The 15,521-nt window shown below is 35.5% G+C and overlaps 4 protein-coding genes across 6 annotated transcripts in view; 2 read left to right on the forward strand and 2 right to left on the reverse strand.

The window, feature by feature from the left end:
* LOC132125458 (non-muscle caldesmon-like) overlaps positions 1-958 on the forward strand; it is a 26,760-nt gene extending 25,802 nt beyond the window's left edge. For all 3 annotated transcript variants that reach the window (XM_059536897.1, XM_059536898.1, XM_059536899.1), the window contains one exon: positions 157-958. In XM_059536897.1, coding sequence (XP_059392880.1) covers positions 157-182 — 26 coding nt within the window. In that variant the 3' untranslated portion in view covers positions 183-958. The remainder of the gene's footprint in view (positions 1-156) is intronic.
* LOC132125457 (mucin-2-like) overlaps positions 1-2,723 on the reverse strand; it is a 6,020-nt gene extending 3,297 nt beyond the window's left edge. Inside the window, exons 1-2 of the mRNA XM_059536896.1 lie at positions 2,515-2,723; positions 2,169-2,219 (exon numbers count right to left, since the gene is read on the reverse strand). The gene's annotated coding sequence lies outside the window, so the exon portion shown is untranslated. The remainder of the gene's footprint in view (positions 1-2,168; positions 2,220-2,514) is intronic.
* A 1,275-nt stretch (positions 2,724-3,998) lies between these two features.
* tnnt3a (troponin T type 3a (skeletal, fast)) lies at positions 3,999-9,355 on the forward strand. Its single transcript, XM_059536471.1, has 12 exons — positions 3,999-4,054; positions 5,163-5,202; positions 5,340-5,353; positions 6,761-6,779; positions 6,857-6,902; positions 6,999-7,115; positions 7,197-7,274; positions 8,064-8,177; positions 8,266-8,378; positions 8,455-8,545; positions 8,680-8,720; positions 9,142-9,355. The coding sequence occupies exons 2-12, from the start codon at positions 5,183-5,185 to the stop codon at positions 9,176-9,178; spliced, it is 690 nt and encodes a 229-aa protein (XP_059392454.1). The 5' UTR covers positions 3,999-4,054; positions 5,163-5,182; the 3' UTR covers positions 9,179-9,355.
* A 3,658-nt stretch (positions 9,356-13,013) lies between these two features.
* Positions 13,014-15,189, reverse strand: LOC132125176 (myoblast determination protein 1 homolog). Its single transcript, XM_059536446.1, has 3 exons — positions 14,488-15,189; positions 14,042-14,120; positions 13,014-13,881 (listed from the first exon to the last, which is right to left on the reverse strand). The coding sequence occupies exons 1-3, from the start codon at positions 14,992-14,994 to the stop codon at positions 13,643-13,645; spliced, it is 825 nt and encodes a 274-aa protein (XP_059392429.1). The 5' UTR covers positions 14,995-15,189; the 3' UTR covers positions 13,014-13,642.
* Positions 15,190-15,521: the final 332 nt, after the last annotated feature.

Below are 15,521 nucleotides of genomic sequence, written 5' to 3' on the forward strand. Positions count from 1 at the left end.
TTGTACTCTGAACATAACAATGAATGTTTTTGCTAATAATGGTAAAAAGGTGCAAACCATTCCAAAAATAGGCATCGTAAAATAAATTTGCAAAAAGTATTGCTCTCTAATACAGTTTTTTCTCTCTCTCTCTCTCTCTCTCTCTCTCTCTTTCAGGTGAATTTTCCAGCGATCGCTTGTGAGGAATTTAATTCAGCAATAACATCTTTCCTGATTCACCAAGAACACATTAATTGGCGTATATGTAGTACAATATTTCAATCAACTTTTCAAAATGGAAGAAACAATCACACTACATTATATGTGCTTTTGTGGTTTTTTTTTATTTTTATGATTGTTCCATTTATGACTGTTCTAATGGCATGGCTTTGAAATTTTTTCTACAATCAATTTGTCACATAAATATATATAATGTACAATTATTCTCAGACCTGTTGACTTATTCTGACTGCAACAGAATCTTTTCTTTTTTCCTTAGTATCATCTGCAGTATTTGTGCTGATATTATGCCCACTTCTAAAAACGTATTACGTATAAGTAACGTGTGAAGTGAATGTTAATGTCAAATAGATCAAAGTCATGACTTTTGTCAACTGTTTTTATATTGATTATCTATGCTTTTATATACTATGGCACATTGTTTCATTTATATATACTTGAATAGTTGAACAGTAGAATAATCCAAAAACATATTGCAAAATTCCTGCAGCTGATTCTTATGCATTTTAAACCACAACCAATCTTTTACTATTATACTTTATTTCAAATATGACATTGATTTTCTTTTTGGTTTTCATGAAAACACTGGAATAACTCCATTTATCATATTTATAATATTAAAATAAACATTTTTGTTTAGGTATGAGCGTTTTGCTACCCAATGGTATTGAGAAAATAAGAATTTCATTTAAAGGCAATTACAGCTTTTATTTTCAATAAATTTGATATTTTGTATGATACTTAATTTGGATTTTGTCCGCTTATTCTCAATGTAAGATGAAAATATCAAAATAGTTTTAACTTGATACAATGTCTCGGTTAATGGCATGTTCACATGCATTAAACTTCCACAACACATCTAGGATAGCTCCTTGGCCTAATTTTAGGGTGAAAGCAAATGAGCAAGTCATCTGCTCCATGTCACAGAGTGTGGTGCCACTTTCCACTCTCACCGTAAACCAATGCCAAGCAGTCGCTGCTTCAGCCATAGGTGGAGCAGCTACATTAAATTACATAATAAATCACTGAAAATGCACCCCCTAAAAGATTCAGTGGTTTCTTTTGATGCACAACCTAAGATCACATATCACAGAGCTGCTTTTAAGTTTTTTTTATAATGTATTGATATGTTTTCTAAACTACCTTACTATAAAACATTAAGACAATAATTAGCTTTTAGACTGAGCTATTCATAAATGATACTCATGAAACACTCATGGACCTTTCCGGGCTCATTTATGCAATAATTTAGATAATACTTAATTATATATAAAGGTTATGAATCTGTGGGTTCATAAGCATTTTTTAGAAAGCATAAATGTAAGAATAAATCTATTATTAAAAAAAGGAATCCATGGCACTGCTTAACGGTACAAAAGAAGAATACAGGTATATATTGATATAAGAATAAATTACACTACATTTTGCTATATTTGAGCTTAAAATAAGTTTAAAAACAAACCATTGGGGAAGAACAACTGAATTCAGTATATATTCTCCCAAAACAGGTTTTAGTATAAGCAATTGCTTCATCTTATTTTAGGGATGTGTAGATATTTGACTACAAATGAAATCCAGTGGACTTAGGAACATTTTTAAAGATAAAATACTGAGCAAAATTTGTGCAGGCATAACACATAATCTTTTTGCAATAGTGCAAATGTAGGCCACCTGTATTAGCTAGAGTGACACGAAGAACCATATGAGAGGAGGTCGTCCTTTTAAGGCCCTGGTAGGCTGGGCAGTTTGGAAAATTTCCAAGATCCAAGTTCAAAAGAGGAAAGGGCAAGAATAGCAAAGCAGTAAAATCATGCACAGCATAATTGCTTCTTAGCAACCACCTGGTGAAAAAAGTAATCGTTGTACATGTAAAAATATATGCTCTGTGATAATATGTACATTTATAAGCATATAAGCATTTATAAGCATGCTTAAAAAATATAACTTACCAAGAGATGACTGTAACAGAAGACAGTTGAAGACACTTCAGACGAGGTCCCCTGTAAATATAAACATGTATGATTTGTTTTACATGTCCTTTACAATAAGCAACTGCATTTTAATAAAGATGTAATATATGGTGACAAGGAAACCAATATCAGTATTATTAATTTCAGATTTATAGTGCTATATTACAGTGCCTATTGCACAAACCTATCAAGTTAGCCTGCAACAAACTGCTGAAGCCTTCTCCCAATGGACAGCCATGGCATGCACTTCCACACTAGGCATTCATTTAATAATAGCCAGAAGACAAAAATATAAAATTTCAAGCAGATTTTTCTGGTTTTATACCTGTTCGTCTGCTGTTCAGGGGTGTCCGGCGGCTGCCTGCTTGTCCCAGCTTGGACTGTCAGAACGGGAGACTCATGTTGAGTTCAACTATCTCCCCTTCCTTCAAATGGAAAGCACAGGCTCCATAGCAGTCCAAAAATAAAACCCTGAGTCCGTTACTCAGAATGCATGGCGAGTGGTGACGGTGTAGAGGGAACCGTCGGCGAAGCAGGGGGGATCCAGGTCACCTTAGATATCATCAAGTGTCCCCCCTCCCCCATGACACCAGATGCACACCCTCATTTACACAATCTATAAGCACAGTGCCCCCTACAGTTAAGAAGCAGCAGTTGTTTCTTTTGGAGCTCTATTGTATTGCAAGACTTTTATTCAGAAATGCCAAACACAACATTAAACAAGAAATTAAAGTGAAATTTTCTTTTTTCATCTTGATTGCCAATGTTGCAGCTGAACTTTGAGTATATTTGTTGTGTAAAGGAGCACTAATTGTGAATAAACTTAGTTTTAAATTTAATTCTGTGAACTAACTTAATATTTATGGAAGCCTCTGATAAGGAGTAACGATTGGAATAAAAAAGCCATCTGATTTGATTACACTAAAGAGCTCAAAGTGTTATGTTACAATCATCAATCTTCCAGGCATATATGATGAAGCTGACATTTATACTTTTCACATTATAAAAGAGAAGAGCATGAAACTCAAATTAATGGTACATGAGCGTAATGTAACTGGTGAATTCATTAATCCGTTGTGTGTAAATTTATATACAAGGTTTCACCACTCCCTGATTTATGTAAATGTATTATTTCAAATATACTATTTGATGTAATTAATGATTATATATGCATTGTTACTGACAGGCTGGAGTCACTCAAATTTGTACTTCAATGAATGTGCATTAACAATGTAAAATAAAGTTTAGAGTTACTAACTCACATCTAAATATTGAATGACATTCAAATTCAGTTGTAGAAATATATTGCCATATTAGTGACCTCTAGACATTTACACTGAAAAAATGAAAAAGTATCTGTAGGAAACACCTACACCAGTTGGAGTAAGTTGGAGTAGAACTCATATCATTTCACAGTTTCATATCACTGAGGAGTTCTTAACACAACATATGCAGACTTGGGAGCGAGCCCTGGGGAACACCCCAAAACTCTGTCTGAAGAATCTATCCATAATTTTGAAAATAACACCAAAAGGCAAGCGGATCACGCTCACATTCATCCCATTCAGAAAATGTGCTTATTGTGCTTATTGTGCTTATGTAGTACCACAGTAAATATAGCAACAGTGTCTCGGCCCACTCCTCCAAACTTATGCCTCTGTTACATTTCCTCAAACCCTCGTCCATCTCCTTATTCAGTGCCTGGGCCAAGATCTGGACCTTCCCACTATAGAATCTCCACCAATGGGATGTTTTCACAGATCAAGTGTCACTATAACAGAAAGACTTTTTCATGCCTGCACGTTTGCTGAACTTTACAACCAGTCTCTGCCAGCAGGGAATTCACTTCTTTCATCTTTTCTGAGGTAAGAGGGCACAAGTGCACAAGTGCAGCGGGTGAGGAAATAATGAGAATGAATTGCTGGAGTGTAGTTTTGTGTGTAGTTTTATTTGAGTTTAAGACCATTTGTGACCATGGATGTATGAACTCATCAGGTTTTTACACAAACTTGTGGAGTTCATATAGCCTAATGCATTTAGTTGCATCAAAAGCTTGGTCAATTATTGACTCCTCAAATGTAACATATATAATACAGTTACATTCAAATTTATGTTGTGTAAATGACATAATCTATTCAGCCTATATTATCTAAATTTACTATGTCCAAAAATAGGAAAAAAAAAAAAAAACTTGAGCTGGAACTTGGAAACTGGATCCTGAACAATGTGTGGGCCTATTAAGTGCAGCTGTCTTGTCAAAGTCAAATTCTTTTTGACTTGAGATGTCTAGGGATTGCTTACATATATTTCCTGCCTGTTATTCAGAAGTTAACATTTAATTGTTTTTGTATTTTAATTATTTCAATCAACCCTTTAATGATTTAAGATTGTGTAGTATTTTGTATCAGAGTCTTGCAATATATAAAGAAATATTACATATAAAATTGTGAAACAACATTTTATCCACTAAAGATGTTCTAAAGGAAAGTGTCTGTCTTTTGATTAATTCAGTGTTCCTGACAAGACCATTTCCCAAATTGGAAAACAAACTTCCATGTATGAGCAAGGCCACTTCTAAGTTTTCATGTGTCAACCAGTTCATAGGTCAGCTAATAATACAGTTCAGTCAATGCTTGGCCAAAATTACTTCAAAACATCTTGTGAGAAACTCAAAAGTGAAAAAACATAGCAGACTACTATAAACCAAAACTGAATTGTTGCATTAAAAAGTAATACCTATTCTGGTATATGTCAACGTAAGTATTTGAACCCTACATTCTTAGTCATCACTAACAATCTTGATAATTTAATTTGGCAAAAAGCCCATTAGTTCAGCATGAAGGGGTCAACAGGGGAAAGGGAAGAGATAGTTTCAAGACAGTTTTATGAATCACTATATATGTGTTCATTAGAGTCTTTGCAGTCTTGCCTTTGAAATTCTGATTTGTGCGTCATTCTTTCATTTTCTTTTAGTCTCAAAGTCCACTATCACCATGTCAGACACAGAGGACGTGTAAGTATCATAAAGTTTGTCATTTTGTAGTCCAACTGAACTTTAAAACATGCTTTTCTCTGTATATTGAACTGAATTTGTATGACGTACACTGACCGAGCATAATCAGGCTTCTGTTTATTATTTGTTTTTTACAGCGAGCATTTTGAGGGTAAGTACAGATTTGTAATGTTTTCTTTTTTTTTTTAATTCTAAACAATATAAATATTTGTGCTGTATAAGTTCATCATTTCCCCCTACTGTATGTTCATTGTTCTTTGAAGAAAATGATGAAAGTAGACAATCACAAAGAGATATTGTGTAGACTTTAATGTAATAATCGTGCAATCCATGATATTGCTGCACTGGTGATAAAGTAATTTCTAATAGTATTATTGTATGAATGCATCTGTTAGTAAAAACTTCTACTGCTGTATATGCCTACAAACAATACAACATCCTGTTCTCCATTCTCCCTCTGAAATTTTATTTGTACATTCTATTTGATCAATTTTATTACACAGTAAGGTATATAAAATGTTTTTTTTTTTTTTGACTTATTTATACTGAATCTGTGTCGGATACATCAGACAATGTGATGAATATTATCTTACAAACATAAAGTATAGAAAAATAAATGTGCAAATAGATTTATGTGAAATAAATGTATAAATAAATACAATAAAACATAAATAAGGCAGGTATTTCTTTTTAAAAATATTTCTGTTGGCGAAAAATGCCGTTTTTGGCAGACTCTGTCCCTTATTATTACAGTTGCTAATAGCATCTATTCTGTTCTTGTTTAATGCTTGCTGTCATTGAAGGGGAAGGTATGTTGACTACAGATGTATTCCACTTTATTTTGTTGAAGGGACAGCTGTGTCTCCTCCTAGTGGACAACATATATAACGCTGTCCCTTCTAGTCAAGGGTTGGCTAATTGGAGCAAGATTGCCTATAATCCAAAAATATACACAAGCTAACCATAGTCTAAATCTGGGCAATAATCAGACTAGGCTAAGTAATGCGTTTCAAATAATAACAACCATGCTGTGATCTGTTGTTTGAGTTTGCTTTGCATGGCTCGTATTGAAAGCTAAATGACAGGGACAGGGAGGGGGAGAAATTAAGTATACGTTAAGCTTTTCATGGTCAACTTTCAATATTTTAATGTTTTAACACAAATTAAATCTTTTAAAAAATTATAATAATTTTATGTCTTATTTAATTAGTTTTACATTTCTAGAATGCATATTCATTATATTTTATTTAAAATATTATTTATTATTTTTAATAAATGATCTAGATTATAATTCTATATTTTTAATTTATTTCGTTATATATAAAAATCCAGTAAATTTCAACTATTTAATTTCCATTTCAAAATGAAAGAGGAATATATATTTTTTTCACAATCTATCTTAATATATCTACCAAATAATGACATTTTTTCATTCCTTCTAAAAACTAATTAATAATTAAAATACTAATTATGTGGCAGTGCTATGCCAGTGTTTGACTGTGTGGATCTCCCAGTAACACAATTAACATGTACTTGTCTCCTCTTACTCCTAATACAGAAGAGAAGCCAAAGTTCAAGTAAGTAGCCGGAATTTGTGCATTACAGCAAACTATTTGAAAAGATTTCCAGACTCATTTTAATTCTTTAACTACAGGCCATCGGCACCTAAGATCCCAGATGGTGAGAAAGTGGACTTTGATGTAAGAGCTCCTGTATCTTTATCTTTAAAATACAAATAGCCATGTATGTATTTGTCAATGTGCTGACAACTTTGTTTCTCGCGTGTCTCAACGCAGGACATTCAGAAGAAACGTCACAACAAGGATACTCTTGAGTTGCAGGGCCTCATCGATACTCACTTCGAGCAGAGGAAGAAGGAAGAGCAGGAACTGATCGCCCTCAAGGAGAGAATGGTAAGGAAATAAAATGCTAGCCTAACCTAATCTTCTTCAAAATAAGTCGTAAATAAAAATGTGTTTTCTGTCTCCAAACAGGAGAAGCGCAGAGCTGAGAGGGCAGAGCAGCAGAGGATCCGAACTGAAAAGGATAAGGAGCGCCAGGCCAGACGTGAGGTGCGTATCACCGACCCTGCGGATCTAGGAGTTCATTCATTTCCGAGAAATAGAAAACAAATGTTCATTGACGACTCTTTCCCCTATGTACAGTACTCACGATGATCTTCAACACAAACTTTGCCTTTTTTAAAAATTAAATAAAATAAAAATAAAAAATTTACAAAATCTAAAAAAAATTCCCTTAAACAAAAAAAAAAAAAATACAAATAAAAAGAGAAGAAAAGTCATTTTTAAAAGGCCTCCACATGTTTTCATACTTGGGGTTGCCAGATGTCAACAATTAGAGCTTGTTTCTTAAAAGGACACATTTCTTCCCTGTGTTTTACTTTATCTTAGCAACCTGGCAACCATGAGTACACACACACACACACACACACACATATATATATATATATATATATAACAACCTGGCAACCATGAGAAGACAGAAAAATATTATTATTATTATTATTATTATTAACAATAAGTCAATGTTGTTGTTTTAATAGACAAAAAAAGATATAAATTGGAATTAACTGAATTAATATTAGGAATTTCACCATTTTAGCATCTGGGAGAAGCTTTTGAGCTTTACCAGTTGTCATAATGTACAGTGTGTTAACTTATATGATACTTTAATAAATCAGTAAACTAGATAAGTAAAATTCTGAAATGATTTGGCAACCAAAATATGAAGGGGGAAAAAAACTGGATAAGTTGAGCACTATGATGAAACTAAACAACAGCTGGCAAAAACTAGAAAGTGTCCATCTTCTATGAAAACCCTGACTCTGACTAGTCCTTCAGGAGGAGAGGCGAAGGAAAGAGGAGGAGGATGCCAAGAAGAAGGCAGAGGAAGACGCCAAGAAGAAGTCAGCTCTGTCTGGTATGGGCTCCAACTACAGCAGCCATCTGCAGAAGGTCAGCTCTACTTCAAACACTTAAAATCAGTTAAAGAGCACGGCTTGAAACAACTGTGACTGAAACCCCACATTCTGTTGTCCTTCAGGCCGACGCCAAGAAAGGTGGCAAGAAACAAACAGAGAGAGAGAAGAAGAAAAAGATCCTGGCTGAGAGACGCAAACCACTCAATGTCGACCATCTCAATGAGGACAAACTGAGGTGAGTTACACTCCAAACAGTTGAAGTGGCCATGCAAACAGTCTAGTCTTGCTTACTTCTCTCTCGTGGACTTCAGGGACAAAGCACTGGAGCTGTTTGAATGGATTAAGAGCCTGGAGGCTGAGAAGTTTGAGCACATGGAGAGGCTGAAGAGACAGAAGTATGAGGTGAGAGAACGAATAGTGAATAGTGACAAGAGGACAAGGCACATTTACGCACCTTTGCATGCCACTGTCACAACCAGTATCTGATTCCTTGAGGTTCGTTTAGAGATCACTGATAAATCTCTGATGTTCTCCAGGTTACTACACTGCGCAGGAGAGTGGAGGAGCTCAGCAAATTGTAAGTCGCAGGTTTCATGAATGTTACGGCGCCCCTTGCTGTGCATGACCTTCATGAGGCTGCTTGACAAGTGTGTTGTGTTGGTGAAAACTTAATAAGCAAGAACACTGCACTAACTTTCTGAGAACAGTAATAGACACAGATTTGGAAGTTCCATGGAGAATACCCAGACAGCAAGCAATTTCGGCCCAGAACCGGCCCACATCTGGCTCGCATTCAATCCATGCGGGCCAAATGTGGGCCAGATCTGGGCCGAAACTGCTTGCTGTCTGGGAAAAATGTTAAGGATTTAATACATTTGTTATTAACTTATCAACATGCAGTTCAAAACCAGTGAATGTGACAGAAAATAATGTGTTTTAGTTGACTTCAATAAAAGTCTAATTTGCTCACCTGTTATCTTCAAATTCCTGCATTGCAGCAGCAAGAAGGGCGCCGCCGCTCGTCGCAGAAAGTAAGTGCGTCGTCCTGCAGGCCAAGACCACCACAATGATGAAGGACAAGATACACCCCTCGATCTGTGCGGACCACACAGGGCTCTGTAGTTGTTGATCAACCAACTCTTTCTCGTCTTGGACTGTTTGGCTAATTAGTTCCCTTTTTATGTCATGTAAATAAAGTGTGACTTAAAGCCTCTGTCAGTAGCTACTTGTCATTGAAACATCAATAAAATAGTTGTTTTTAGATATTGCAAGACCGTTTTTGTTTAAGTTCACTAGTGGATAAACATGTTCCAAGTTCAAGATAAATTAAGCTCTATTGATACTACATCTGAAATAAATGTTTTAGTAGGCCTAGATTACCACTGATAACCGTAAACCGTAATCGCGGTTTTTACTTTATCAGGATACACTGTTCCACGATATATTAACACCCGTAATCACAAGATTTAATCATCGTAAGTGATGTAACTCCTGAGACAAAAACACATTCTTACCATAGCCTATATTTTGCGAATTGTATTTAATTTTAAAATTCTGTAAAGCCGGTAAATTGTAACTTTCGAGTGACAGGCGGAAGGATACAGATTTGCCACTTTAGTGAAATCTCAACCTACCGTGTCACGAACAACCAGTTTAAAGTTCATCCGCCTTCGATGATAGTCCCAACAATTCCAATTTTCTACCTTAAATAACCATTGTTTTTTTTTTTTTTTTTTTTTTTTTTTGTAAGTAAGAATTTATATAAGCATTTTAACAAATGTGTGAACTCCACATAAATTATTTAAACCATTGATCCGTAGACTGTGTTTTAGCGTTTTTACAGCCTGAGGAAACTATTAACTATCGAAAATATTTTGTGGTAACCGATAGTCACAGATAGGCTACTGTCTATAAGCTTATTTTTTTGTTTAATAAATGTGGCAGAAAGTTCCTAGATCTGCCATATTAATTTCTTCTGAATGCATTTATGAAATATCTTTACAAACTTCACATTAAACATGCATCTTGCGTGCCTACAGCAGCACATGATAGGCATGATAATGCACAATTTGATGATCAGTTAGCTAAAATATAAAACGTTAACATTGTGCAAATATATGTTTGCCGTAGGTGACGGTTTATTAAAGATGTGTGAAGGACAGTACACAAGATGGTAGCTGGGTGGTTCTTCAACTACAGGCACTTTTGGCCTTGTGAACTTGAGGGAAAAAAAAGTGTTCAAATCAAAATTGTCACAATCTAACAGTTAAATACAACTAGTCTAGTTTAATAAGCCATAAGAGAACACACTTACATTATAAGACAAATTGGTGTTTTTTGACATATTTTCCGATCCACACTAAACAATGTCATTTCCATTACATGTAAATATTTGATTATTATTTAAAATTAATATGATATACATCATTTTTAACAGTGTAAGACCACTGTCACACATAGTTTTACCAATTTATACCTATATTACAATTACCATAGATTTGTCGATTAAGTAAATTAATTGTCATGAGGCCCAAACGCAAAGCTTACATTCACCACAACCTGAAATATAATATTGCATTGGTTAGATACATTTCTGAAAATTACTACTTGTGTTATTACATTAAGTGGAACATTATCCCATAAACTATGTAGAAATTTTTAATGAGTGATTAGAATTTTGTACATATTTTTTAAAAAAGTTATGAGGTGGTGGAAATGACTGGGTGTTGTGGAAATGACAATGAATGGACGTCCATGTAGAAAAACAGAAAACATTTATTTGAAACACATTTAACAAATCATTAGTCTTAGTCATTAGTCTGTTTGGTTCCATAACCAGAATAACAGTTACAGCCTTACTGTAAACAACTAACCTGAAATAATCACATGAAAAATGTAAGTTATGCATAAATTGTAATTGTAAAATTATAACATTATAATTGGTTAGATGAACACTGTTTTGAATTTTGGAATACTTGAAAACAAGTATTTGACTTTGAAAACACCTAAAAAGTTAGTCATGTCAATGCATTGTAACATGAACTAATAAGCATCTTGAGCATGCACACATTGTATGTGAGTTAGTTTGGTATTGTACAATTCTAACCGTTCTCTTATGAACACTGTTCTGAAGAGAACATTTAAAAGACACCTTAAACTATAACATATAAATTATCATATAACATGAACTCTAAAGCACCTAGATCACGAGGGCTGTGCGTGTATGAGAGAGAGAGAGAGAGAGAGAGAGAGAGAGTAACATGGAGGCTTGTCCAGAGGGCCATTATGGTGACCAGACGGTATATGTGTGAGAGATAATGTGCTTGAAAGTGAGGTAGTGTGTGTTAAAGAGTTTATGAGAGAGAGAGGGAGTGTGTGTGTGTGTGTGTGTGTGTGTGAGAGAGAGAGAGAGAGAGAGAGAGAGAGAGATGTGATTCAAGGCCAAATCTTGCATATTTCTTTCCAAACTTCCGTCTTAGGCCCAATCCCAATTCTACCCCTTAGCCAGGGTAGAATGTCCTGCAGAGACTCATTTGATGTTACGCCATGTTTGGAAATGACATACAATAAAAATATTTTCATTTCAAGCAATATTTACCTTGAGTTTTCTTCTCCAAGTTGCTGAAGAAATTTAAAATCTCCTCCATGTCAGACATGTGCTGTGATGTCATTGTTAATATCCATAGAAACTACCCAAACAATCTTTCAAAAAAACTTTTTAAAAGGACATTACAGCGTTGTGGTGGAAATGACGGCAATACTGTGGGACAACTACACTTTGTATATAAAATCACATTAATAGTTGTCTGACCTTAAAATCCTCAATTATGGTTTGATTCTTTTACTGATACTTTATTCAATCATATAAAAAAAATGGATGAATCATTTTTTTACACTTCTTTTTCATTATTGAAGATCAGAAGTCTGGGCGTAGGGCAAGCACAAAACAGCAACATTTGCATGTATACTGATGTTTAAAAAGGTGAAAAAAATAATTATAGACTACTGGTAAAAAGTTCCTAAAGTACTTTCATTGTAAATTTAACTATGAAAGTGTGAATTTTTCAAAATTAAATGTTTTTTATAAAATATGATCAAAGGACATGAAAGTGCCCGTAGTCTAAGAATTGCCCAGCTACTGTTGCTAGCCTATATCATGTCTGTCTTCTAATAGAGCTCCTTTTTTAAAAGCAAAAATAAAATAATAAAATAAATTAATTTATTAATAATAAATACAAATAAAATGATCATCCCTGGAATATTCGATGCTAAATAATAGCCTATCTATTATAAAAAAAAAATAAAAAAAGATAGTATCACTCGTGTTTTCATTAACATCACCGAACATTTTCCTGTAGATTAAATTGGAAAATTTTCATTAAAGCCATGCAGACTAAATCATTCGATATTTGGATGCATTCATAATGTAGCCTACATGAATGAAAGTTTATAGATTATGGACCAAAGTGTCATCGAATCGCGATAATGTGTAGCGTTTTACTCCATTTCATAAACCGCTATTTGCGTTTAGCTATTTTGATTGAGATGGTCCACTAGACTAGAACCAAATAATTTGGGGAAGCTTCGAGAAAAACATTGTTTCATCGTTCATTGTTTTCGTAAGCTGCCAGAGTTCGTTGGCAATGGACAAAATGTAAACACCTAAAATATTATTTCATAGACTAAATTGGTAATTTGTTTTGAGAACTTTGTGTTGAACGAGTTTTACCATGATTACATTTTAAGAACAGCAACCTTGACTTTAATCATTGTTTTCAGTCCCGCTAAAACCGTCTTGTCTTCGATTAATATTCCATTGTGTCATTATTTAGGCCAATTCATGGAACAGCTAAATCAAAACATTCGAGTATAAATAGTCATATCTTTTTTTATTAATCCGACATTCACTCGTTTAAGAAGTATAAATATAAAGTTTAACACAAGACACAACAAGCAAGTGTTTCAAACAGGCATCATTAAATACAATAATATGTTTGTTCGTTTCCATCGCTTTAACAAAACACATCTTATTTACACATGTACAAAAGTGGTCCTACTTTTCCTATCTGGATTACGACTCTCTCGTAAATAATTAGGCAATAAAAGCTGACGGTGACAGAAAATATATTCACAAAGGGGGGAAAAATATGGTCACATTTTCACGTGGATGCAATAATATAAATAAGCGTAGTTAAGAAACTCACTTCTGCTGATCTGCTGAGCCATTTTCAGAATGGAATTCATTTCCCACAGCATGAATGAATGAAAGAAAGAAAGAAAGAAAGAAAGAAAGAAAGAAAGAAAGAAAGAAAGAAAGAAAGAAAAGAAAAAAGAAAAAAAAGAAAGAAAGAAAGAAAGAACATTCGTTCCTATAGTTTCCAGCAGTGGATCGAAATAGTCTTTCTTTTGTCGTTAAGATCGGATTTGCCGGGTTTTTTCTTCTTCTGCTGAATGTTTCCCAATAGTCTTTTTCAATTCGTTTTGCTGTGTTGCGGGTCTTTAAAGCACTTGATAGATGGGGTCCTGAGCCTGCTGTTGAGGGCAGTTGGTCGGGGACGGTGCGGGGGCCCCGGTCTCACTCAGGACAGACCCCTCCTGCGGAGAACACGGGCTCCCCTCGTGCCCCTCCGGTACCGACAGCACGGGGCACGCGGGGGTCTCTGTGGAGATGCGCTCCACGATGCTGGACAGACAATCCAAACTCGACACCACCGAGCTTTTAGTATTCCGTGCGTCAGCTGGAAAATAATAAAAAAAGGGATGCAATTTTAGAAAGATTTCATTTGAACTCACTTGCGATTTGAACTTTAACGCACATGTCTGTAGAACTGTGTAAGATCATTTGAACTGTGACTCGATGTTTGTTTGTTTATTTAGAGCGATGACGCGTGACCATACCGTTTGAAGCATCGCTGAAGTATGAGCTGTCATATCTGCTGCGTCTTCTCGACTGACATGTAGGACCCATGAAATCCATCTGGAAAATACAAGAAGAAAATTAGTTAAAGGACGCGCATTTAGCCTATTTTACAAATAACTATTAAAAATGCTATTAATGCTTAATATTGTTCAGCTTAATTTTTTTTTATGTGACATTATCATTCTAGAAAGATAGAATAGGCCTACTTCAAAGTTATAACCCGGTAGTCTATAATAATAATAATTCTTATTTACCCAAATAAACCAAGTTTTAATGAAACCTTTTAAAAACAAGTAAAGCGTTATTGAATGAACGAACGAATGAATGAACGAGCAAATAAATATAGCCCAAACTAAATCAAGGAATATAATTACGATATTAATCTCTGTCTGCTATAGGTCTATAAAATGAGCCTCTCTCTCACCATGCCATCCGAGCAGTTGGATCTCGGGCTGGAGGCGTCGGAGTCTCCGCTGTAATGTTCCAGGACGGGGTAGTAGTTTTCCTCTTGACCTCTGAGCAGCGCCTGCAGAGACTCGATGTAACTGATGGCATTTCTCAGGATCTCTACTTTGGGCAGCCTCTGGTTGGGGTTGGTGGACGTGCATCTCTTGAGGGTCTCGAAGGCGTCGTTGACTTTGCTCAGTCTTCTCCTCTCCCTCATGGTGGCGGCTTTGCGGCGGTCCGCGTTGGTGGTTTTTCTCTTGCAGGCTTTGCATGCCCACAGCAGGCACCTGCCGGCCTGGTGATGCCCGCTGGGCGCCCTAACGTGCTCGTCCTCGAGGTGATGCTCGTCGGGCTTCAGCAGGCTCACGTGGACGAGCCTCGGGTCCAGGTCTTCAAAGAAGTGCATGTCGTTGGTGTTGAAACAAGGGTCGTCGTAGAAATCATCAGCTGACGGGATGGGGAAAGGAATATCCGACAACTCCATCTTTAGTTGTTAAGGTAAAAATAATAAATGTATAGGCATATACTTGAATGCTTCCCAAGTGGTGAAGTTTTTGAAGATTTAGGAATATTAAGACAAATTCCTTCCGATCCTGAAATAACGTGTTGCTCAAGACAACCTTTAAAAATCGCAGATCCTACAAAGGTTTCTTTGCTTGTACCCCTCAGGTACTTGTTGCTGGTGAGAGAGCAGGGCCTGTTTATATACAGCCCAGCCGGTCAGGGGCGTGTCCTGCAGAAGACAGATGGACCAATGAACGTGCGTTTAGAAAGAGGGCGTGGTTTTGAAGGCCTGGCACTTCAGCTAACGACGGGGCCATAAAATTGTTAAAATGATGAATTCATTTATAAATAATCCTAAAAGTTCTTGATTTGTTTATTTGTCCTCAAGTCACAGATCTAAGCTTACAATTTCCCGAATTTTCCCAGGAAACATTCGAGGCAGAACTTCCCTTTTATCTTTTCTAAGGGAATCGTTCAGCCATCATTTGTTGCTTAGTAAATATATGT

Source organism: Carassius carassius, chromosome 43, assembly GCF_963082965.1.
Source record: "Carassius carassius chromosome 43, fCarCar2.1, whole genome shotgun sequence".
Lineage (NCBI taxonomy): Eukaryota > Metazoa > Chordata > Actinopteri > Cypriniformes > Cyprinidae > Carassius > Carassius carassius.

Bases quoted from the DNA above. Each gene is read 5' to 3' on its own strand.
- tnnt3a (XM_059536471.1), top strand. From the start codon at position 5,183: ATGTCAGACACAGAGGACGT. The intron at 6,903-6,998 runs GTAAGAGCTCCT...GTCTCAACGCAG, and splicing joins GTGAGAAAGTGGACTTTGAT to GACATTCAGAAGAAACGTCA. The intron at 8,379-8,454 runs GTGAGTTACACT...CGTGGACTTCAG, and splicing joins CTCAATGAGGACAAACTGAG to GGACAAAGCACTGGAGCTGT.
- LOC132125176 (XM_059536446.1), bottom strand. From the start codon at position 14,994: ATGGAGTTGTCGGATATTCCTTTCCCCATCCCGTCAGCTGATGATTTC. The intron at 14,121-14,487 runs GTGAGAGAGAGG...TGTATTTTCCAG, and splicing joins CCAACTGCTCGGATGGCATG to ATGGATTTCATGGGTCCTAC. The intron at 13,882-14,041 runs GTATGGTCACGC...ATTATTTTCCAG, and splicing joins CTTCAGCGATGCTTCAAACG to CTGACGCACGGAATACTAAA.